General features: G+C 49.0%; 9 protein-coding genes across 15 annotated transcripts; 2 read left to right on the top strand and 7 right to left on the bottom strand.

Annotated features, from left to right (window-relative positions):
- Positions 1-881: 881 nt before the first annotated feature.
- FVEG_05298 (DNA excision repair protein ERCC-3) lies at positions 882-4,548 on the bottom strand. 6 transcript variants are annotated; one of them, XM_018893458.1, is made up of 3 exons: positions 1,813-4,542; positions 1,384-1,742; positions 882-1,326 (listed from the first exon to the last, which is right to left on the bottom strand). In XM_018893458.1, the coding sequence occupies exon 1, from the start codon at positions 4,390-4,392 to the stop codon at positions 1,915-1,917; it is 2,478 nt and encodes an 825-aa protein (XP_018750312.1). In that variant the 5' UTR covers positions 4,393-4,542; the 3' UTR covers positions 882-1,326; positions 1,384-1,742; positions 1,813-1,914. The 6 variants fall into 6 exon arrangements, with proteins under 6 accessions (XP_018750312.1, XP_018750310.1, XP_018750311.1 ...); XM_018893459.1 differs by having other exon boundaries at positions 919-1,326; positions 1,384-1,750; positions 1,813-4,548; XM_018893461.1 differs by having other exon boundaries at positions 919-1,326; positions 1,384-1,589; positions 1,670-4,477.
- Positions 4,313-8,609, top strand: FVEG_15616 (hypothetical protein). Of its 2 annotated transcripts, XM_018904802.1 has the most exons (4): positions 4,313-4,827; positions 4,878-4,921; positions 5,003-7,574; positions 7,625-8,609. In XM_018904802.1, exons 1-3 carry the CDS (start codon positions 4,823-4,825, stop codon positions 5,320-5,322), a joined length of 369 nt encoding a protein of 122 aa, XP_018750308.1. In that variant the 5' UTR covers positions 4,313-4,822; the 3' UTR covers positions 5,323-7,574; positions 7,625-8,609. The 2 variants fall into 2 exon arrangements, with proteins under 2 accessions (XP_018750308.1, XP_018750307.1); XM_018904801.1 differs by having other exon boundaries at positions 5,003-8,609.
- Positions 5,349-6,886, bottom strand: FVEG_05297 (proteasome component PRE6). Its single transcript, XM_018893455.1, has 5 exons — positions 6,512-6,886; positions 6,446-6,452; positions 6,345-6,397; positions 5,902-6,289; positions 5,349-5,843 (listed from the first exon to the last, which is right to left on the bottom strand). The coding sequence occupies exons 1-5, from the start codon at positions 6,540-6,542 to the stop codon at positions 5,513-5,515; spliced, it is 810 nt and encodes a 269-aa protein (XP_018750309.1). The 5' UTR covers positions 6,543-6,886; the 3' UTR covers positions 5,349-5,512.
- Positions 7,146-8,747, bottom strand: FVEG_05296 (hypothetical protein; the record flags this gene model as incomplete). Its single annotated transcript, XM_018893454.1, has 4 exons — positions 7,146-7,916; positions 7,970-8,089; positions 8,140-8,631; positions 8,688-8,747. The coding sequence occupies 4 exons, from the start codon at positions 8,745-8,747 to the stop codon at positions 7,146-7,148; spliced, it is 1,443 nt and encodes a 480-aa protein (XP_018750306.1).
- A 1,096-nt stretch (positions 8,748-9,843) lies between these two features.
- On the bottom strand, positions 9,844-12,096 carry FVEG_05295 (D-lactate dehydrogenase (cytochrome)). Its single transcript, XM_018893453.1, has 2 exons — positions 10,277-12,096; positions 9,844-10,133 (listed from the first exon to the last, which is right to left on the bottom strand). The coding sequence occupies exons 1-2, from the start codon at positions 11,918-11,920 to the stop codon at positions 10,101-10,103; spliced, it is 1,677 nt and encodes a 558-aa protein (XP_018750305.1). The 5' UTR covers positions 11,921-12,096; the 3' UTR covers positions 9,844-10,100.
- A 1,094-nt stretch (positions 12,097-13,190) lies between these two features.
- On the bottom strand, positions 13,191-16,711 carry FVEG_05294 (hypothetical protein). The gene is made up of 4 exons (XM_018893452.1): positions 15,894-16,711; positions 15,775-15,841; positions 14,741-15,720; positions 13,191-14,680 (listed from the first exon to the last, which is right to left on the bottom strand). Exons 1-4 carry the CDS (start codon positions 15,950-15,952, stop codon positions 13,819-13,821), a joined length of 1,968 nt encoding a protein of 655 aa, XP_018750304.1. The 5' UTR covers positions 15,953-16,711; the 3' UTR covers positions 13,191-13,818.
- A 1,534-nt stretch (positions 16,712-18,245) lies between these two features.
- Positions 18,246-19,209, bottom strand: FVEG_05293 (hypothetical protein). Its single transcript, XM_018893451.1, has 2 exons — positions 18,969-19,209; positions 18,246-18,910 (listed from the first exon to the last, which is right to left on the bottom strand). The coding sequence occupies exons 1-2, from the start codon at positions 19,192-19,194 to the stop codon at positions 18,372-18,374; spliced, it is 765 nt and encodes a 254-aa protein (XP_018750303.1). The 5' UTR covers positions 19,195-19,209; the 3' UTR covers positions 18,246-18,371.
- Positions 19,210-19,373: 164 nt separating this feature from the next.
- FVEG_05292 (hypothetical protein) lies at positions 19,374-20,655 on the top strand (the record flags this gene model as incomplete). Its single annotated transcript, XM_018893450.1, has 3 exons — positions 19,374-19,482; positions 19,545-20,141; positions 20,192-20,655. The coding sequence occupies 3 exons, from the start codon at positions 19,374-19,376 to the stop codon at positions 20,653-20,655; spliced, it is 1,170 nt and encodes a 389-aa protein (XP_018750302.1).
- A 126-nt stretch (positions 20,656-20,781) lies between these two features.
- FVEG_05291 (cysteine synthase) lies at positions 20,782-21,953 on the bottom strand (the record flags this gene model as incomplete). The annotated part of the gene is made up of 2 exons (XM_018893449.1): positions 20,782-21,779; positions 21,836-21,953. The coding sequence occupies 2 exons, from the start codon at positions 21,951-21,953 to the stop codon at positions 20,782-20,784; spliced, it is 1,116 nt and encodes a 371-aa protein (XP_018750301.1).
- Between the last annotated feature and the right edge of the window lie 78 nt (positions 21,954-22,031).

Raw genomic sequence — 22,031 nt, 5'->3', positions numbered from 1 at the left:
TAACAAAGCTAACAACGTCACCACGATTTGGGGCCGTCGAAGCATTGAAACGGCGCAATCTATGTAATTTGAGACCTCAATTCTAATGGCAGGAATACTAACAACAGCTCAACGCAAACTGGGCAATTCACTGATTGGACCAGATAGATTCCTGCGCTGGTTGAGCATCTCAAATTTCTTTGTACCCTACGGAGTACGGGCGTGAGCTTCGCCTGCGGGTAACAAAAGCCTGTCCTTGTCTGCTGTCTGTGTGATGCACTATTATCGGGCCAATGGCACGCTAGGCACGTCCCCCTAAGCAATCTCCAATTCCATGGAAGCCAAGAAAATTCGGAGATCTGAGAGATGGTTCTACATGTAGATATGGTGAAACCACTGACACGTGCTTTGCCCGAGTCAAACAAATGGATAAAGTGGAAGAAAGGGGTTTGGACTCGGCAATTGGGGACACAGTTAGTCAAAACCAGTATGGGGAGGGAAGTAGGCCTCTCTCTATCCGCAGTCAGGGGGCATTGCTCATACTGCAATTGAGCTATTATTCTTGACCGGCACCCGGGCAATGCATCAAATATCGGGGCCGTTTCTCATGAGAGTTGGCAAACAGAGGTGGCGAGCTATCGATTGTGATCCATTGGCTACCACAAAGCCGAGGAAATGAAAAGTCTCCCACCTGTTGATTACCAGATACCTGACTACCTAAGTACCAAGGTAGTACTCAGGGTGGTACGTTATGCTGTTGTCACCATATTCCAATACGGTACATACCCTCTCATAAATACCGTTCCGCCCTTCTGACACTACCCTGGGATGAACTCCTCTAACAAGGTGATGTCACCGCTCTTTAATCGCATGTCCACAGACCACTACCCGATCCCACGTTCACGGGCTACTGAACACTGGCATGGCTGAGACAAAAACCTCTGCAGGCGTACATGAGTGTGCGGCGCATTAATCAATGGGGTTTCCGGAAGAACGAAACCTTTGATTTAACCTAACTTCCATGAGGATGGACACTAGGTACGTACAAACTACAAACAAGCCAATGCCTAAGGTAATATCCTGCAGCATGCCACACCACCCACTCTCGCCGTCAAATCCGGAAAGTACTAATTGGAAAACACCACAACACCAAAATACATGGCAGAGTGCAGTTAGAATAAGCATCGCCAATTCTTTGTGTGAGGTTGCAGCCAGGAATAGATATCCAAAACCCTAGTACTGCCAAGCTTTTCTCCCCGTAAACTAAGGCAGCACTACGGAGTAGTTTATTAAAGAACCCCTCCCTACCTGGGACCTCGTAGCTCTGACTCTAAAAAGCAATTGCTACTGCAGGTATTTGTCAGTAATGGTCATTGGTGAGGTCGCATGGGGCCTTCGACTCACCCATAAACCATCCTTCACATGGCATCATATCTGAAAGCCGTGTCACACAACTAATACGTGGTGCGATGCATGTCACCCTCCGATGCCTAATCCGTTTATGAGACCTGTATAGGCTGGATTCTGCCTGTTGGCTAGTGTTCTTATCTTGCCATACGCTGATACATTCCTGTGCCACCTGGATCTTTCACCCCATGCACTGTAGGCGTCTTAAGTTACGTGGAGTCAGTCAATTTACTCCAATGAGTCATCGCTTGCCTACTCCCAGAAATCTGATTGAATACGGTACCTGGTGTGCGATGTGATCGGCTATGGCCGTGTTGTACCAAGTGGTTTTTCCTGAACGCCGAATCTTTCCCGTCCTTGCGCCCTAAAAGCATTATTATGCGTTCTACAGATACGTGGTCTGCCGCTGCGTATTCTTATACATACGACATTTTGTATTTAACCGTGATTCCGGTCCCCTGGCTCATCATTCTATGGCTCTTTCAATGTACCTTCACGTCCATTGTGCCGATTCCAATTGTCTTTCGATTACTGTGCTGCTGCTCGCCTGGCATTCTCGCGTCCAATCTTCTTGAAGAAGGCATTGCTGTCAGCCTTCTTCCGCTTTGCCGATAACTTCTTATTCTGCTCGATATACGCCATGTCCTGGCCACCACTAAGCTCGCCGAGAGTTCCCGCTGTTCGTCGAGCTCCCTTCTTTTTCTTGCGCCCCATAGTGCCCTGATGGAACATGTCGTCGTTCGGGTCATCCTCCTCCATGCTCTCATTCTCCACAAGAACTTTCTGCAACAGTTCACGCCGCTCGGATACATCTGCAAATGCTAGTCCGGGTGTCTTCTCGATGTTTGCTAATTGTGTGATGACCTTGAAAGCATATCCCTGATCGACGAGGAAAGCTTGACGTTTGGAGGAAAAATACATTTCCTGCGTGTCTTTCGACACCAGAGAGTAGAAAAAGGCATTGAAACCCTCATCATTACGCCTTTTGGCCCTAAGGATTCGTCCTAAACGCTGCGCTTCCTGTCGACGTGAACCATAGTGGGATGAAATTTGGATGAGGCAGGTAGCCTCGGGCAAATCGAGGGACGTGTCTCCAATCTTCGATAAAAAGAGCGTGTTGACATTCGGGTTGTGCTGAAAGTTCTCCAACACTTGCAGACGTTCTGCTTGACCAGTGCCACCATAGATAAACGCTTTTTGAAGCTTTAGTGCATATGCTTTGAGCGCATACACGTTGTCTGAGAATACTATAATCTTGTCTCCTCTTGATTCGTGGTAATTAATGAGATATTGACAAGCCTGAAATTTCCGGGGGTTCATGATATAAAGCAAACCCTTCTTCCGGCTTGGTGCTTTGAGATACTGGTCGTAGAACTCTGTAGGCATTGGGCACCATACTTCGGCGCACTGAACTCTAGCAATATGCCCTTGCTTTGAAAGCTCCATCCAATTGGCTTCAAATAGCTTGGGTCCGATAAGAAAGTTCAAATCAGAAATCTTATCGTCTTCTCTAAGAAGTGTAGCTGTGAGACCAAGCTTTGAATGAGTCTTGATCGAAGACGTGACTTTTCGGAAGATGTTGGCGGGCACAACGTGCACCTCGTCCAGCAGCATCAGACCCCATTCTCGACCTGTCAAGAACTTCATCATCTTCTCTGCATCGTAAGATCGGGCCCGCGATTGGGTGACCATTGCATAGGTTGTGACGATGATCCCGGTGCTTCCGGTGAAGACGTTGTTCTTGGAATCGGATGTGAAGGCAACAATGTCATCGGGATTAATGTTGGACCATTTCAAAAATTCATTCCTCCATTGCACAACGGACATTGAACTCGTGCATAGGACAATGACACCCTTCTTGATAGTACACGCTGCTGTGATACCCACAAGTGTCTTTCCAGCACCACATGGCAAAACGATTAGTCCACTTTTGGCTCGGCCGTTGCCAAACATCTTGCTTAAGCTTTTTTCCTGATAAGGCCGAATCTGAGTACCAGGCTTCAGATCGATATCCAAATTTGCGTTGGCTTCATCTCTCCGAAAGTCATACTCCTCCAGAACTGGGTATCCTAGATTCAGGCATTCTTTCTGTACCGTTTCGACATCCTTGTCTGCAATTTCAAAAGAATGCGTCACTTCCTGGTCCTCGTCATCCTCCTCGTTGAGCGTGGCATAGACTTCACCCTCCTGGACGGGTTGTCCATCTTTGCTTTGTTCGCCTGCTTGGCCGAGGCCATTGGCCTGCTTCACTCCGGCGGCATTCTGTGTTCCGGGAATGACAAGGCCGCCAATCTTAGGCGCAACTGATGTTGTGATCTCTTCCGTTCCTTGGACGCGTAAAGGACCAATTTTGGGGTTCTTGAGGAGAGTCTGGAGCATGTTTGGATCAGGACTTTCCACGTAGTACTTTGTATTCTTGAGAACCAGCTTCACCTTGCCGTAACTCTGAGTGCAACTCGTAATGAAATTTCGAATCTCGTCGGGCAGAGGTGTCTTAAGAAATCGATCTAGTGTATTGATGATGTCCTCTGGTGACAACCCAACAGAGACGGCAGCGTACAGGCTGTGTGTTGTAAGGGCGTATTCGTGCATGAAAGTCGGTCGAGACAGGGGTTCAGAAATAGTGATGAGGAAATCCTGAGCCTGCTCCGCGAGTGGATTAAAACTCTCTAGAATGATGCGGCCTTTTTGAGGGTCTATCCAGAGAGGTCGATTCTGATGGTCTTTCTTCAAGACCAGGTATGAAAAATCACGGTCGCCAAAGATGTGTGGTAGGGGATCCCGGATCGCATGTCTCTTCTGGTAGCGATCCAAAGAAAAGATGTCTATATTCTTGTTCAAATCACGTTCCAAGGCCTCGTCGACGGGGCCCTCCTCCTCATCCGGCATGTCCTCATTGCTATCGATCGTTCGTGGTGTTGCAGCTCCAGGTGTTGACATGCGCGAAGACCTTCCCACTTTTCCCCCACCCTGGACGGCAACACCTGCTTTCCTCTTGGGCGGCATTGTTTTTGAATTTCCGGACCGGACAATCAGGGCGTGGTTGGCGGCGGTCGTATAAATGCTGATGAAGGAAAGGAGAACGTGAAGGTTGTTTGGTGTGAATAAGCGCTGCTAAGAGCGTCACTGAATGATAATGACTAACCGAGTACTTAAGTGGGTCCATGTTTCTCGAAGTGCCTGCTCTAGTAAGCAACAGAAGGTAGGTACCTACGGACGGAGTACAACTACTCCGTACTTTATTAACACCTGTGGCAGGGGGCTGTAAAGTGCATCCCTAAAGCCTGATTATTAGGTACCCCACCAAAACTCTACCGACATTGATCTGAACCCAACCTGCAACTATTCTCAGACACCACAATCCAGCTGTGAACACTTCTCTCAACGACGCAGACTATATTGCACAACCTCAGGGGATCACTTATCACTTACTACCATGTGGTACATATGTCTCGATTCTGTTCATTATCCTGCGACTAATCAATGTCTAGCAAACACATTCTCAACGCCCAAGTTTCCGTTCGGTCGCCTTGTTGTACGTGCAAAGTTTATTGAAGCCAGTCTCCGTGGTTTTTAGCTGTTACCCGCTCAGCTTACCAACTCACTTTAACTACAGGTCGAAAATGGTTCGACTGTGTCGAATGCCACAGCGAACAGGAGTCACACCCTCTTAAGGAAAGCTTCGAGATGATTTTCGCGTGTAAGAAGTGCAGAAAGTGCTTCAGAAAGGATGTGAAGGAGTTCGAAGAGGCCGACGAGTTTTGCCCTCATTGCGACAACCATTTTGTTATCGACGCAAAGACCCCTCAAGCAGCTCTTTCGATTGAAAGCGACGACGTACGAATGGACAACAAGATGCTCAAGGACGACAGACAAAAGACAAAAGGACTCAGGTCCATCTTCGACCCGACAGAGGAAGCCGACAAGCTGGGTTAATTCAGAACACAAGATCAGATAAAAAGAGGAAAGACGTGGCGTTTAGGATACATAGCGATTTGTCACTTTCACGGGGATACGCTCTGAGAGAACTTAGGCGTGCATCATTAGTTGTGTTAATACAATGGCACAGGGTCCCGGCTTTAGAGACCCGTGCTCTTGTCTATGTAAACTCTTCCCATACGCCTCTCTATTCCGCAGCGGAGTCATCCTGAGATCGAGTCAGGATGGCAGCACTGCCGGTTCCAGGGGTCCGTCCCGTCTTCTTCTTAGCAGCTTCTTCCTGCTTCTCCTGCTCAATTTCCTTGACGTAGCCTTCAATCTCGGACGTAGGTAGTGTTTCGATGGTGGCGCCAGGTGCCATAAGAGAAATCTCGATGTTCTTGGCTCCGGTCTGGACAACCTCGAGCAGCGACTTGATGGCAAGCCGGATGGTAGCCTCTCGGTCCATGTCCTCCTTGTAGTTTCGCTCGAGGAACTCACGAACAGTCTTGCTTGAACGGCCGATAGCGTTTGCCTTCCTGTTGGATCATTAGTTTCGAGGCTTGGCCTGATATTTTTATCATTTGAATAACGCACCAGGCAGAGTAGATGCCAGAGGGCTCCGTCTGGTACAGCCGAGGGACATCGCTGCCGTTGTCGAACCCAACAATCAGAGTGCTAATGCCAAATGGTCGGACGCCACCAGCCTGTGTGTACCGTTGCTGGACGCCAGCGACATATTTGGTAATGTAGTCGATAGTAACAGGGTCTTCAACTGACAACCGATGGGACTGTGCCTCTAATCGAGCTTTGTCAACGAGGATACGAGCATCCGCATTTAGGCCAGCGAAGGCGAGGGCGACGTGGTGATCGAGGAGCTGGATCTTGGAAGGTGTGATGCGAGTATCTTGCAGCTTCATGGCGGAGCGCTTCTCACATCCTAGCACCACAACATCGGCACCCTTGACACCGACAGCACAAGTTCCTATTGGAGGTATAAGCCACCGCAACAAAGCTGTTGACCAAAACCTGATATTTACCTCGCTTGACAGCTTCGCCGGCATATTCGACCTGGAAAACGTGGCCGTCGGGACTATCCAGATGTTAGGAAGCTTGTCGTGAGTGTTGTTATGGTACTGACCTGAATACTGCACTTATTGTTAGCGATGGATATATCATTGAACACGGGCCCGTTGTGTGAACTCACCCGACAGAGCTCTGTCGTAGCCGGATGCCATGGTGTCGGATTAAAGAAGAGTTGTTGCGAAATCGCTATATTTGGGAGTAGACAGTGTGCTTTTTTGGTGTATGGAGGCGAAACGTGGAGTCGTTGCGAGGCTCAAGGAGTGTTGACGTTGATGTACAAGTATTGGGGTGCTCAGCTTCGTCAGAACGGCAGCCTGCCTGGTACCTACGGAAGGCTGAGAGCTGTAGCTCCCCAGTTAGCAACGGGCCGGAAAAACACCGTCGCGTTTTCCATAGTGGGCACGGACCTCTAATTACTGCTGGCTCTCTTCTACATGCTTATATCGACTTCATAGCCGCACAAGCAGTCAACTGCCCCTGGAAACAATTAATCACATCACGGCTTCATATACTCCGCTTCGTGCTTGCATACTGAAAACCGCTACCATAGCCTCATTGATTCAGCTTTGCAGTTTTGCAGTCTCGCAGTCCATATAGGTCTCAGATCCCTACTTCAACTATGTGCGAAGCTGGCTGTTTACACATGAAAAGAATGGATTTAATATTTCTCATGAGGCCATGAAAATAGGAGAACGGTACAAGGTAAACGCATGACTAATGTTTGCGAATAAGAGACATGTCAACTATCCCCGAGGTTAGAAAGTCGCCACTTCGGACCATGTTTGACTCTGCAAAACACTGGCAACATGTTGACCTTTCTCAATGAGCCTCGATCGAAAGCTGTCGATCCACATGATCTCCATGAGTCCATCCTGCGAAACCGAATTGATATCTCTGTACAAATCCATCGCTACGGTCATCGGCATAATCAGCATGTCAGGTTGAGCAGTGTCATGCAAGACTGAATCGAGTCCACGGCAGATATCTGCCGCAAACATGCGCCCATGCTGATATCGATTGAGGTCGATCTGCAAGTCGAATGGCAAGTCAGGCCACATATTTGGGTACGCGTCGATGACTGGCTGGTAGATGGATTGGTGCAAGCTTTCAATGCATTGGTGAAATAGGATTTGTGTCATCCAGTAATATAGGAAGGCAAGTCCGGTGTTTGCGTCCCTGAAAGCGTACGAATTCGTGAAAGGAATAAGACCTCCGGGGCTGATCAGCTCCTCAGTCCAGTAGGCCACGGGCTGTTCAAAGCTGGAACGGTTGGCCATTTGAAACCAAGCATCAAGGTGTCTCTCAAGGGAAAGGCAATCCCGGAGAAGCTGCTGAGCGCTATGCCGTCGATGAAGGGTTGGTTCTGACGGAACAATCTGATCAACTTGAGAAAGGATGGCAGGCAGCAGAAGAACAAGATCCAGGAGATGGTCCAGGAGAGACTTCGGATGTCTCTGCCATGGGACAGTCTTCCAATCTGGAGATGATACAAATGTATCTTGTCGCCTCAGGAGAGCGAAGCCGGTCTATCTTGCACTCAGCAGAACGAAATAACCATGGATCGTTGAACGCTACTTACAGCTAGAGGTCGATACACCCGCACAAAGAAATGATGATTGGGAAAGTGACTAAAGTAGGCCGGTCCCATTCGTCGCATCCGCTGGGATCCTGATTCGCCAAATGCATATGCTGTTTCATGCTAGCTAATTGTTAGCAGTCATTTGGAATCGGTAAGGGTATTGCACAAACCTCGAAGAAGAAGATGCAGTAACTTTGTGCCGAGTCGTCTTGCTCATATACGCTCGGTAAACGTGCTAAGCATTGTGCTCTTACACCAAATTCTCCTCCACCCACTAATGACTGTAAGTCTGTCGGCGTATATGGCGGGAAGGTAATGCGGAAAGGTGCGGAGTCATCAGCTGAATGATCTGGGAGAGTGTATGGAAGCCTAGTGTGCAGGGCCGAGACGAGAACCGAATACTCCACTCCTTGATCTGAGACAAGTGTGTGGTCGTCCCAGGCTGAGGTGAGAGGATGGACTGGCGTGATACCGAGAGTTCTAGGAGGCTCCTCGTACAGAGGCGAGCTCTCCTTCTTGGAGGATGAGCCTTTCTTTGGATGGGAGGCTACTCTGCCTTTATTCTGCGGCGTCCCGGTAATGAAGACTCGTTCTCGTTCATAGCCTTCACATTGCCTTCCACTCGATATACACTTCTGGCAATAAGGCCTCTCGTTGCTGCACTGTTCGGGAATGTGAACTTGGAGGGCAGAGTTGCGATGAGATGATAGAGACTTACCTTGACTCTTCTACGCCGGCAAGTTTCGCAGCCTTTGTATTTCCCAGGAACGCCAACCATGTTTATCTTGGTAAGGAGGTTGAGTTGCAGGATGTCATCTTGACAAGTTGTGTTCGGGCAGCTTCTATTATACCGAAGGAACTACGGGATGGCCAGGATTTCGGCTACCCCGTCTGCGATGCTGCACCTCAACTGCCACCGGCATCTGTTGCAATGAGGCATCCTGTCAACTGTCTATCACCCCACACATTGCGGAAGTCCATCTTGCACATAGTCGTTAGGGCCACCTCGACAGGGAGATGCAAAGATGACTCCTTGTATGGTAATCACTTGGTGAAGTTTCATTGCGGTAAAAAGGGCCACCATGTACGACGAATAAGGAGTGTTAAGAGCACTCGTTCGACCTGACCTAGTTGGCGACGGCCGCTGACAACACAACATCCACCGGGTGTAAAGCTCTCTGGGGCCATGGCTCGGCACATGCTAGGTATGACGAAACAATCCAATTGGAATCGATTGGGGCTGGCGACGTAACGGTCAGGGACCCACGACAGGGACTTTGGACTGAGAGGAATATGCGAACGAGCAAGTCTTCACTTAGAGGGAACTTTTGGCCTAGCGCATCGGCTTCCTGTGGAGAAGCTGCAGCATCCGCCCCATAAGGCTGACAGGGAGGTGTGTGAGGAAGGGCGGCATTGGCTCCTCGTTGGCTATCAAGTTTAAGAGCTGAAGCTGGCTATTTGACAAACAACTTGGAGTGGAGGGCAGCTCCGTTACTCCTGTTTGACAGATTCAAATGACGAGGACGTAGGCATGGGCACAGGTACAGGCACAGGCAGGGGGGCCTTTGAGATGCAATGAGACACAACCAACTCGTTACGAAGTGTCAACATTAACCGGTCGAGTCATGTTTCTGACCCCCAGTCGTATTGACTTGCGCCTTGCGAATACTTAGGCCTTAATTTACCTGATAATGTGCTGGCTGAAAATAAGCAGTGACCTGCACGTTTCGCAAGATGACGGAGATAGTTCCGCCCTGTGGATTGATTGACTACCACCAACGCTATCCAAATCGGCTAACGACTTTATCTAAGCATGTCTGCGTATGTATGCAGACGTACTTTGGTCTATGAGGGATATGGCTGGTTTTTTTTTTTTTTTTTTCAAATGGCTGTACACAAAACAGCCATAGCTGCAATGTGCACAGCACTTTTGCTTATACAACGCTTTCGGCCTCATTTTTCCAATTTTTGCTCACTCACACTCGCTTAGGTCAGCGGGGCTATCGAGGTCGGTTTGGCCAGCCACAGCTGGAATTACTGAGCAGTACGAATGACGCTGCAGCATACCCCAATGAAGGGAAGGGGGGTCACATATGCTGTCACTCGGGTACAAGCCCAAGAGACCGGGGTATCAAATATACTTGTAGGGGTTCATGATGCCATTCTGGGTCAGGTGTCAGCCCTAATGCCGGGGAGTTGTAACAGAGGATTGAGGTGAAAATAGAGTTCCACGACGCAGCGTTCGATGGACGGTGGTTCACCCAAGCTTGAAAGGTGGACGGGGCGAGGGGAGGGGAGCAAACTCACGGGATCAAAGAGATTCTTAATCTGCTTCATCAGACCAATCGTCGTGTCGTCTCGGCTGTAACCGATAAACTTCTTTTTCGCAATTCCCAACCCATGCTCAGCACTGATACTTCCACTACGCTTCTGAATCCATTCGTATACCCAAGGCTCCAGGGCCTTCTCAACTGCAGGATCGTAACGGCGCACCGGAATGTTGAGGTGCAGATTGGAATCACCCATATGGCCATAGCCAAGTACGTCAACAACCGGGTGGTCACACGTGTCACCCAGAAGACCCAGATCGATCAGACGAGCCTTGGTATCTTCAACAATGGTATACATCTCGTCGAGGGGAATAGAGATATCGTACTTGTAGGTGCCGCCCCAATGTCCAAGGCACTCGGTGATGCCCTCACGCCAGCCCCACAGGTTGCGAAGCTGCGTCTCGTCCTGAGCGACGACACCATCGGCAATGACTTCTCGGGTCATGACATCCTCCAGGAAAGTCTCTAGTTTTGCGTAGTCATGCTCGCCGTTGGAACCGCTCGTCTCAATCAGGCAGTAGAAAGGGTATTCTCCTTCGAGGGGATGCTCCTGACCCTTAACCTCTGAGACGATTCTCTGGCTGCGGCCGTCCATTAGCTCAAATGCAGATAGAATTTCTGATAGCTGCTTCTTAGCCTCACGGAAGGCAAGTTGAGCTTTATCATACGACTCTATGCCAAACACAGCAACATTGACAGCAGGAGATCGCTGAGGACATTGAATAGCGATCTTTGTGATAATCCCCAAAGTTCCCTCTGCACCAATGAAGAGCTGCTTCACATCGTAGCCGGTGTTGTTCTTTCGCAGGGTACACAGGTCATTGATGACGGTACCATTAGGCAGAACAGCCTCAACACCGAGGACGGTGCCATGTAAGCTCCCATAACGGAGCAATCGCAGACCGCCAGCATTTGTGGCGACGTTTCCGCCGACGTGGCACGAGCCCTTGGCGCCGAGGTCGAGAGGAAAGATATAACCCTTTTGGGCAAGGTATGAGTCGACAGTCTCGAGCACACAGCCGGCGTCAATAACAAGTGAACCACTGACTTCGTCGAATGAACGAATCTCGTTCATGCGAGCCATGCTAATGACGATCTCGTCGAAAACGGGAATGGAGCCTCCCACAAGGCCCGTGTTTCCCCCCTGGGGTACCACGGCCAAATGCTGTTCATTGCAGTATTTGAGGATGCCGCTAACTTCGTCAGTGGTGCCTGGACGTAGCACCAACTTCGACTGGCCCTTGTACTTGTGCATCCAGTCCTCATTATACGTTTCAAAGTCGGCCGCATCGACGCCCGCTCCGCCGCCCGTGATTCCGTCAATAATGGCCGAGGGGTTGTCACCCAAGATCTCACGGAACCTCGCAACGTGCTCGGGGGTCACCTGGGCGAACCGGGCGTCACGCTCGAGCTGAGGGTACGTCTCGGATGTCAGCTTGCTTTGCTGTGCCCGAGTCTGGGATATGAGCCTCGGGGCTGTAGTCGCGATGCATCGCGTGGGCGTCTTTGAGTGAGCAAGGCTTCTCTCGAGGATGTTGGTCCTCAAGGAAACGGTCCTCCGGCCACCGGGGCTGGAGGCGGATCCTCTCAAGGCACGGAGGAGCTGTGAACGACACGACATGCTGGGAAAATCGACTCTGGATCGAATAGACCGTGCAGATCTTGAAGCCGGTATCCCAATTGTCTATCTAGAGGTAGAATTATAAGAGAGGAAGAGAATCTGAAGCCGTAGTCCATATCGCCCCAGTAACATTTTATCTATTGCACAAGGCTAAGAAACTGCGGAGCCCACCTATCCGAACCGGCTATGCATAAGGTACCTAACTACCTAGGTACTAATCTAATTGAACAAAGTCCGACAACCTCTTCGCCCATCTACAGAAGACGCCGATATAGTTGCCGCCATCCGGCGCCGCCCTATGATGCCTATCACTTTGCTTTCTAAACGGTTCAAAGGTGTGTATGTTGAACCGTAAGGTAGTTATTCCGCTCTATCAATGTAATTCGGCGGTATTGACTTTATGCCGAATCAAAATACCCAGCTCAACGTCGGTTAACCCACTCTTTTGCCGTAAACTTCTCCCACTCTTGTGGGCATATCCGTACATACATCATAAGCTTCCGTCCAATAAAATCCTCCCCTCCACCCTCGATGAACATGTTTCATCATTGATTTCACTTTATCTGCAGTTCAGACGCAAGGGCGGTTGGTCACGTGCCTAGGCACGTGCATTCAATTGATGGAGGTCAATTTGACTTTCGCCGACTAACTTACACGAACAGAGTCAACCTTATTCCTTCAAACCCCGCCATTACCCCGCCTTCATCCAACTCTGTACGCAGACATACTGCCCAGCTATCTTGGCAGTTTTGCTGTCGTGGTCTTAGACTATGACCAGCCTGTCACCAATTCAGAAGCAAGGTTGTGGCAGGTCGTGCAGTAGGCCTGATCGTACGGCTGCAGGCTATTTCGCATAGCAGGCATCGTGTCGGTGGCTATGATTGATGTCAGCAACTGTAACTAACAGAGGGAAAGTCAGGTCCGGGAACGTACTTTGCGATAGGTGCACCAGGCCCGGTATTATCTTAAGTCTTTTGGCTGGGGTGACGGAAGGTTAACACAGCTGCCGAAGGGTAAGCGGTACTTATACTGCTTAGTCAAGGCAGCAATTGCGCCACTTGAGGCAGATAAACCTTAATTGATTTTGAGCTCTGTGATTCTGGCCTACTATAAGGGCCTCACTGTTTAAGCCATCGTATGAAAAGTTAAAAGCTTGATAGCCCTGAATAAGGCTGGCAGTAACCAAAAAAAAAAAAAAAAAGCTACCTGAAGGAGCAGTGGCCTATAGTCTGTGCAAACACACTCGAGATCAATAATGAATGTGCTGTGAGGGTTGTAACGCAACTTCCGAACAGAGGAAGTCGAGGATTTTGCGATAAATTTGGCCTCGTAGCACGATCCGGCTCTTTCTCTATATGAAGAGAGTCATCCCTCTTGTATCTCTCACAGCTTGACTACCTATAGAAATAGGCACGTAGAGGTGGTTTCTCAAGTCCACGCATGAGTGTATGGCGGAGCAACAAAAAAAAAAAAAAAACAGAAAGCTTCGACATGCCGAGTATTTGATTCTTGGTGGTATTAACTTAAAAGGAGAATATAAAAAAGAGCACATTCCTACGACGGATGCCCCCAAGAAAGCTGGGTTGGACGCCTAACGTATGGTTATCCTGATCGCCGTCCATTCGCTCCCACCAAATAGTCATCTCCTCTCTGGTATAATTTAATGGGATATTTCTTTTACCGTAAGCCGAAATGCACCCTCCATCTTCGCCAGCACAAGGTGAAACACCACTAGGCGATGCATCGTTAAGGGACAGAAAAGTATACTGTATCTCACCAGCGTTCCTCTCTATATTTTACCCCTCCCTCCTTTTCGGACTCGTGATGCCAAGTCTCATACTCAGTTCCATTTGAACTGATGCGTGCATCTCCAGCCATGGGTCTTCACCCTGTTTCTCCTAGACCCCATTTGTGTGAGGGCTTTGTGGCTCAGCGTCGCTCCTATTCTGTTGTGTCGCTTCTGAGTTCCCTTGCTGGCTGTTTTGATCGTTGATCAGCTTCTCCATGAAGGAAATGTAGTCGTACTGTGGCATTCCTCTATCCTCCGACATGTCTGGTCCACTGTGAGGCGGCATGATCTCGATAAGTTGGTCAATCACTTCGTCGGGCACCAAGCTGTGTCGTAAGTCCATCTCTGTCACGTATGGTTTGCCGTCAGCCACCTCGCGGAACGACTGGAAGACTTGTTCTGCCGTGTTCTGATCTTCTGTCACATCCACCATGAACCGGATAAACTGTTCAAACGTTACGTAGTCGCGCCCACCAGATGTTTCGAGAAAGTATTCGTGCATTTCATCCTCGGAGAAAACAAGCCCCAGTGACGCAAGCGCCGCACTGAATTCGAGTTCCTGCAAACAGTTTGTATCGTCACGATCGAAGTGACGAAAAACACTCTCAAACTCTTCCAGCTGGATAGGGGTCAGGTTTGTCATACTTCGTGCTACCATCTGGTTCTCCAAAAACGCAAGCTTCTTCTGCACTGAAGTTTTAACAAGACCAAGCTCGTATGAGAGTTCGTCGTATGTGTAGGTAGTAAAGTCGTTTTCCTCAATATTGGCCTCTTGACACTTCTGATCCAGCTCTGAAATTTTGTCCAAGTATTGGTCTAAGGGAGAAAGGCTCTCACTCAGCTTCCTTACATGGTGCAATTGGTCTTCCACATCACCGTCAAGGCCAGAGATGGCCAACTGCATGGTATTGAGAGCCATTGCGAAATCATTTGCCTTGTCAGCAAAGGATTTGCGGAGTGCGTTTTTGATACTATAACAATGTTAATGGAAGAAAAGAAGGAGGGGGCATCTATTGAAAGAGTCAACTTACTCTCGGATCGTCTCGTTTATTAGCTGGGCACGTGTCATCTCGTTTGATGCTAACTCTGCCCACCGTCTCTCGAGAGCATCCAGGCTCAACTCCGCGGGTGGATCGTATGGCCGGAGGCGATAAGTCCCCAATTTGGTCTTGATGTTTCCGAGCAACGTTGCGAGGTCGCTCTTCTCGGCGACCCATTGTCTTTTTTTACCCTTTTTATACTCAAAGAACTCGTTTGATTGAGCTTTGGCATCGGCGTATGTTCCTTCGAAAGTAGCTTGCTTCCACACCTCGATCTGCTCTTGAATGGCTTGTAGGAGCGCCCGCATCCGTCTTTCGTAGGCACTTTGCATCTCCCAAGCCCCTTGCATGTTGTTGACAAATTTTTCAACACGACGTCCAGCATTCTCGACCTTTTCCATTTGCGAGAATGCATGAAACCAATAGGCAATATAGGTCATCAGAGATCGTTCATCGGGCTTGGCCACATCGCACACATCTTCCACATCAAGCAGCTTAGGAATACCAATCTCCTTATGTGCGATATCGAATGCTAGTTGCATGTTGCCTCGATGATCCTTCTTGTCCAGGGCGTCATAGTCGATGAGGTCGGGTCGGTGGATATCCAATAGAGCACAGAACGCCAAACCATCGTTCCAGCTGGCGCTAAAGTCTCGCACCTCTACCTCGTCATAACACGCCGTCTTCCGTTGACACCACAGCAGGAGGCCCTCCTTTGCTGACATGCCCTCCTCGTTAATATCACTGATGGTAAATCGAAGAATTAAGGTCCAGATGAGACCAAGAACAATCTTTTGGTTGCCATCAACCACATCCTCAGCGCCGATATTGGTCATCTGAATACCCCTGGATTTAACGAAGTCGAGTGCCAGGTTCGCATTCTCAAATTTTTGTACTCGAAGCTTGGGTTTTGAGGCATAACGGCCGAGCGATTCGTGTGAAAGACATTCGAGGAGATGAATCAGCATGACCTATGCATAGAGGTCAGTGACAGTCAGGGCAAATTCTACAGAAAGTACACTTACACCATCGCTAAGATCTTTTACGAGGTCTTTAACCTCAAGGTTTCGAGCCTCGATCTTCGTGTTGAGCCTGGGAAAAAAATGTGAGCATACTGCAGGCCAGGAATTCAAGACATAGATACCATTTTGTGAATGTCTTCTGTTGGACCGTAACCCATCTTTGCTGCTCTGCAAAAGCCATTCTCGTCAACTTTTGGTCATGTGGAGGCTCAACGGCAGCAAGAGCGTCTGCAGGATTAGATGCGCTGGGAGGGAACCTTCGCGAATTGGTTGACTTTTTTCCTTTTCTGAAGGCCTAGAAGAAATGCTGTATCTGTAGTTTTGCTGCCTGACCGCTGCACTCGAGCCGCATGCAGCTGTAACTTGTCCCGCCTCGTGCGCGGGGTCGGTGAAGATGGTGGAGAGTATGAGAGCGAACAAGAATTATGTGTGAATGTTCGATGACGGGCGATGAGTCCAGTTACAGGCGAGGAGAGTCTGTTAGACAAAGAGCGAGGAGAGTGTGGGGAGGCCTCGAATACGGAAATTGGGGTAATAGGAAGTGACTCGAATGAAGCGTTGTAGATCCTTGAGGATGAAGATGAAGCCGAGGCCGAGACGGTGGAGACGTACGATAAGCGAGATGACGCCGATATTGAAGCAGACGGAGAATTGTGGAAATGTTGATGATGCTGATTACAATTGCTGTTGTTGTTGATGCTGAGATCTGTGTGGTAGGCGTAGTAGTCTTCTTTGTTCTCTTGGTAGCGCTGTTGCTGGTTGCAGTAGCAGTCGTCGCGGGATTGGGCGTCCGCGTGTAAACAAAAATTGGAGAACTTCTCGTTGCCCTCCACGTTGCCGGGTTGCAGTGGAAGCATCCCCTGAAGGCTTGGGCGGAAACCTTCGTAACGTCCATTTTTAGCTGTTTTTCAGCGTTTGCTAGGAGAGGCTAACGTTTGGTAGTTAGTGGATCCAACTGTTGATGGACCGGGGTTTTATCGATTTGAATTGATGTTGAATATCCGTTCCCTGCAAGAAATTTCGACCTGAAATTTTATGACCACACGGTAACTAAAAAGATAGCCTCAGGGAGCAAGAAAACACCGAACCTTGATGTAAGGTGTCAAAATAAACTTGGCAAAGAACACCCTAAACTTAGGCTAAATTTACCTAATATTTTTTATCGCTTAGGGTCAAGGTCCTGAGTTTTCTTTCCTCCCCCTAGATAGGTAATTAGCTATAAATAAGTTACACTGCCAAATGGTGAGGCGGTCATCATATTTATACATGGGCGTTGGGTTCTATCAGTTGATCCCAAGCGCATCCTACACCTCCTCGCATAAGAGCGTACCGTGGATTTCCCCTGAATATATCCTCGAGACACTGCACAGCGTGATACAAATAGACTTGGGACTAATTTGATATACTGTATCTTTCTGGCCTTCTCCTTTTTGTTTGTTGGCTCATTTGAAACTACCTAGTAGTTACATAGGTACATAAGTAAGTACTGTAAGCAGTTGGATTTAGAGTGCCCGCTTATTTTGACTATAGGTACCTACGTGTGGGAGGGGGTCTGTGGTCATCATTCTAGCACGCTTAGGCCAGTAACTAAGTATAGTGTGTTCCGTTTAATGAGGGTGGATGCCCCGGACCCTGCGCGAGGAACGAAACGCTGGAGCCGATCAACCGGCTGTAAATCCCGATGCGTGGCGCTGGGCTGTCTCAATTGCCTATCATTGGGGGAGGTCAAACTAATAAGCTTCAAATGCGTATACAGAGTGAATGGCCAGGCAAACGGTTATCAATTAACGTCTTGTGAAACCTTCTGTGAAACCCTGGGTAATTTCATGCAACCAGCTTAGTACATACATTACATTGGTAGTTGAGTAATTCGATAGTTGCTGCTGCAACTGAGTTTGAACCAGGAACTGGCAACATTATCTAGCGCTTTACATGAATCGAAGAGTCAGAGCAAATTGAATAATCTTATATCATTTTGACGATACCATTATACGTCTTCTACAAGGCTCATCGTATTCGAACGCCTTATAGCACCTGTAGGGATTCAGACAAATAAAGCGTGTAACATGCATGGTTCACATAAGTAATTAACATCAGACCAGACCTGTTTCGATCTTCCACACTTAAATAAGCTTGCATGAACATATATTGTAAGGCTCAAATAATAAGATATCAAGAGAAGTCTGACATATCACTGGACGAAAACCTCCCAGCTTCTATCAATAACTGGCTGCGATTTTGTTTGCGATGAAACATAGTTATACCCTGACCCTGTACAACAGATAGATCGTCAAGAACAGGCTACTGTTAACGAACGATAATATGAACAGCCTTTGGGATTCGTCATGGCTTGGAATCTGTACAAAGAGCCATGTGTTTGGCGACCTGGCTATCGAAACAACAGTCTAATCAAGATCTGACGCTAGAGTGGTAGCTACAGGTTCCTATGCTTTATTGTAAACCCGTCAACATTAGTGAGGACCATCATTTCATCATTTGTTTACTGGCATGATGAAAGTAGATTCGAGCAAATGATTTTATGTCTCAATAAGTTCTTATACACAATATATCATACAGCCACATTCCGTACATCCTTCCGCCTATTTCTTCTTCTGTCCAAGAATCTTGGCATGCTGTCTTCCAGAAGGTTTCCCAGACTGAGTTGCTCGTGACCGTAGAGTATATCTCTCCTTCTTCCATGCAAACACCATTTGATCCACACTACCCATGTCGTGCTTGGGCTTCCGCATGTACGTGAGGCGTGCTCGTCGTGCCCTCTTGGGCCGTCGCCAGATAATATCAATACCCGTCACAGTCGGGCTGTAGATCTTGAACCACATCTCCACACCAACCTTCATCATCTGTCCACGCAGTTGGATCGCTGTATCCTGGCCTCGGCGTCGAATTTGTAAAAAAGCGCCGGCAAAGGGCTCCCCACCCTTTGTCGTCACCATCAGAACGTCGCCAACCTTAGCGCTGTCGGCGTGCTCTCTTGAGAACAATCGTGTGCGTGCGCCAGTCGGATCGAGTTTCGCGAGTTGCTTTTGCAGAAGGGCAGGCATAGGATCGGGGTGGGTGGTTCGGATACTCGGAACTCGAGGGTAGATATGAAATTTGCTAACCTTGGCGAGATCCGCCCCTGGTCTTAATGTCAGCGATGTTGTTTTTGCAATATTGCGGATCGTAAAGATACATACGTTGTTCAGCGCTGAAGGCGTTCGGTATCGACTTGGGCACAGGCTCAACGGCTGCTGAAGAAACCCTCCTTTCGAAAGTCCTCAGGAGTCTTGCCCGTCTAAGAGCAGATTTGAGACAGCCAACTGGCCGTCCCACGACGGTGACGTTCATCGTAAATTGAACTATTGCGATTATACAAGTAGTTGAGGTTGAGACAGGCGCTAGAATTTCTGGAGCTACTCGCATTACTTCCAATTCTCATTGCTGATTGGCTCGGATTACAGTTCATCCGGTGCCTTTTTCCATGGGACGCAGAATAGGTAGGTACCTTTCTATGAACCCACCTACTACCTTACGATTTAGTAGGCATTGGCCAAGCTTTGAAACCTCAAAAGTTATCACAGCACTGTGGGACAGTCAGCGCAATGCTGAACAGATCCTTGACTTTGGGCTTCAGGCCTGTGGCCAACCCGTGGACATCCCTGGCACTGCGTGGTATCCAGTACAAATGCTTCAGTGTATCTTCTGCACGCAGTAAGTGAAAAAGAAAAAAAAGAGTGCAACATTCAGAATACAGGAAGTTGACAATCGACAAGGTTTTAGTGCTGTGTTCGCCGAGACTAAAAATCCTCAGTTGAACGAAATTCTCACAGAAATTCAAGAGAAGATCATTCTCCCTGCCCACCTACCAGAGAAAGCGAGGAAGCTCGTTTTCAATCCCAAGAAGAGCGACTACATCCTGCGAAACCCCGTCACCATCGAAGTCGATGGGCTCGAGCACACTTTCAAGACTATTGATCGATTCCACGATGTCCCAAACTCGATGAAGGCTTTTGCAGAGGCAACAAAGCTCATGAAAACCAAGGAGGAATGGGATAACATAAGCACCCTGCTTGCCGGCTATAAGAAAGCTGGAATTAGACTCAAACGCTGGCATGCCGACGCTGTGACTCGACGTGCAGGCCATGATAGGCAGCCGTATGTGGTCATTGAATGCGCTCAGCAAGTTGAAAAGACAGGACTCAGTTTACAGCGCGACAGTACTGTCATCCTGCTGTTGGGATCCATTAACCGTAAGATCATATCCCCGAAAGGAGAGGAGAGCGAGACTCAACAGGCTTTGAAGTGGAATAAAATGGTCTGGGATATCATTCAGCGCCCTGAGCATCTTGCTAAGAACACACCCCCTCGCCGTCAGCCTCATATGAACCCCATTATTCGGGGTATGATTCTCTTCTCCCAGCATCTGCAGTCAAGGAGCAGCAGGCAGCCGAAGCTCCTGTGGATGGCCTGATCCGAGAGCTTCGAGACAATGTTGAGTTTATCACCAGCGCATGGGCTGAACGAGAATCCGATGACTTAACAAGCTCGCCCTATCTGAATTCTATCAATAGCCGAGTCAAGCCCAACAGCGACAACTACGTCCGCGAAAGGCAACACATTTCTCCTTTCAACTACATTTGGGCTATTGCCCAGAACATAAGGGCGATAGAACTAGCACAGGACATCATCGGTCAAGATGCCAAAGACCTGCAGCCTGTCCACGATCTAATGGAAAAACACATCGAAGATTTTGTGATGATGAGTCCGGATAATAACTCCTTTGGCTGGGACATCGCGTATGAAAGAGTCACAGGCCGACAGCCCAGCTGGAAACAGCATTTGCCTGCTGCGCCCCGCTTTAGGAACGATGTAGAGGATAACTAGACACAAATATTCATGCACTTTGAGAAGACCTGGAGTCTACATGTGGACAATCTGTCACGAATAGTGGGGGAATTATCATGTAATATATTGTAACAACGAGATTCTTTTTATATGGCATGCCTCTTTCTAAGGCAAAACGATGTACTTCTCCAGGTGGCTGGGAATAGCGCCCAGCAGCTTCTTGTCTGTCAACCATTTTCGCGAGAACAGTCGATCAGCGTATCTGTAAGCCCCATCGCAGAGGACAGTGACAACAGTATGACCTTTGCCCAGCTTCTCAGCGACCTCCTTGGCAGCTACAACGTTGAGAGAGGAGCTGGCACCGAGGTACAACCCCTCCTCATCCAAGCATCGGTAGACCATTTCGATGCTCTTCTCGTCTGAAATGTGCAGCGAACCGTCCACCAGGCCAATATCAGGCTGGAGATTGTCGGTAATACGACCTTGTCCAATGCCCTCGGTGATGCTGGAGCCCGTGCGCTCGGTAAGCTTGCCGCCAGAGGACACATAAGAATGAAGCACACTGCCAGGAGGGTCGGCAAGGAAGCTCTTGACCCGGCCATCAGAGACGTCCTTCAGATACCTTGTAATGCCGGCTAGAGTACCAGCTGTGCCAGTAGCGCACGTGAAAGCGTCAACCTTACCATCTGTCTGCGCCCAGATCTCAGGGCCGGTCGTCTCGATATGTGCACGGCGATTGGCTGTGTTGTCGAATTGGTTCGTCCAAACAGCATTGTCAAGTCGCTCAGCGTGTCGACGGGCCTGGTGGTTGTAGTTCTCGGGATTATCGAACGCGACAGCAGGGACCGGGTAGACCTCAGCGCCGAGGAGTCGCAAAAGATCGATCTTGCCCTGAGACTGGGTGTTTGGCATGTATATAACGAGCTTATAGCCGCGCGAACGGCAGACGTGAGCGAGACCGATTCCGGTGTTTCCTGCAGTCCCTTCGACAACAGTGCCTCCAGGTTTGAGGAGACCGCGCTCCTCGGCGTCCTTAACAACGTACAGCGCTGCGCGGTCCTTGACGGAGCCGCCAGGGTTCATGAACTCTGCCTTGCCGAGGATCTCACAGCCGGTCTCCTCAGAGAGGTGATTCAGACGGATGAGAGGGGTATTTCCAATAGCTATTGTAGGTCAGATTCCCTTTCAAGGACCGGGATCATATTGATGATAGGCGCACCTCCTGTCAAACCTCTGGAGACACCTTGAGCTCGAGACACACTGAGGGTATGAGAGCTGGGAGCTGCCGCAGCTTTGGCCGCGGCAGCTGCAAGCCGCCTAACGCTGGGACGGAGCATGGTTTAGTGTGACGTGGGCACGCGGCGCAATCTTGAACAGATCAATTGACAGTCACCAGGTCGGGGTTTTGCTACAAA

The sequence above is a fragment of the Fusarium verticillioides genome, chromosome 3, assembly GCF_000149555.1.
Source record: "Fusarium verticillioides 7600 chromosome 3, whole genome shotgun sequence".
Lineage (NCBI taxonomy): Eukaryota > Fungi > Ascomycota > Sordariomycetes > Hypocreales > Nectriaceae > Fusarium > Fusarium verticillioides.
The sequence above is the reverse complement of the archived record's forward strand: the minus strand, read 5'-3'. Positions and strand labels throughout refer to the sequence as shown.

Excerpts from the sequence above, each read along its gene's own strand:
- FVEG_05298 (XM_018893456.1), bottom strand. The coding sequence starts at position 4,392 with ATGCCGCCCAAGAGGAAAGCAGGTGTTGCCGTCCAGGGTGGGGGAAAA.
- FVEG_15616 (XM_018904802.1), top strand. Across the intron at positions 4,922-5,002 it reads TTCCGTTCGGTCGCCTTGTT|GTCGAAAATGGTTCGACTGT; the intron begins GTACGTGCAAAG and ends CTTTAACTACAG.
- FVEG_05297 (XM_018893455.1), bottom strand. The coding sequence starts at position 6,542 with ATGGCATCCGGCTACGACAGAGCTCTGTCGG. Across the intron at positions 6,290-6,344 it reads CGGCGAAGCTGTCAAGCGAG|GAACTTGTGCTGTCGGTGTC; the intron begins GTAAATATCAGG and ends TACCTCCAATAG. Across the intron at positions 5,844-5,901 it reads TCTGGCATCTACTCTGCCTG|GAAGGCAAACGCTATCGGCC; the intron begins GTGCGTTATTCA and ends ATGATCCAACAG.
- FVEG_05295 (XM_018893453.1), bottom strand. The coding sequence starts at position 11,920 with ATGTCGTGTCGTTCACAGCTCCTCCGTGCCTTGAGAGGATCCGCCTCC. Across the intron at positions 10,134-10,276 it reads TTAAGAATCTCTTTGATCCC|AATGGCATCATGAACCCCTA; the intron begins GTGAGTTTGCTC and ends CACCTGACCCAG.
- FVEG_05294 (XM_018893452.1), bottom strand. The coding sequence starts at position 15,952 with ATGGCTTTTGCAGAGCAGCAAAGATGGGTTACGGTCCAACAGAAGACA. Across the intron at positions 15,721-15,774 it reads TAAAAGATCTTAGCGATGGT|GTCATGCTGATTCATCTCCT; the intron begins GTAAGTGTACTT and ends CTCTATGCATAG. Across the intron at positions 14,681-14,740 it reads ATAAACGAGACGATCCGAGA|TATCAAAAACGCACTCCGCA; the intron begins GTAAGTTGACTC and ends ACATTGTTATAG.
- FVEG_05293 (XM_018893451.1), bottom strand. The coding sequence starts at position 19,194 with ATGCGAGTAGCTCCAGAAATTCTAGCGCCTGTCTCAACCTCAACTACT. Across the intron at positions 18,911-18,968 it reads CGCCTTCAGCGCTGAACAAC|GGGCGGATCTCGCCAAGGTT; the intron begins GTATGTATCTTT and ends CATTAAGACCAG.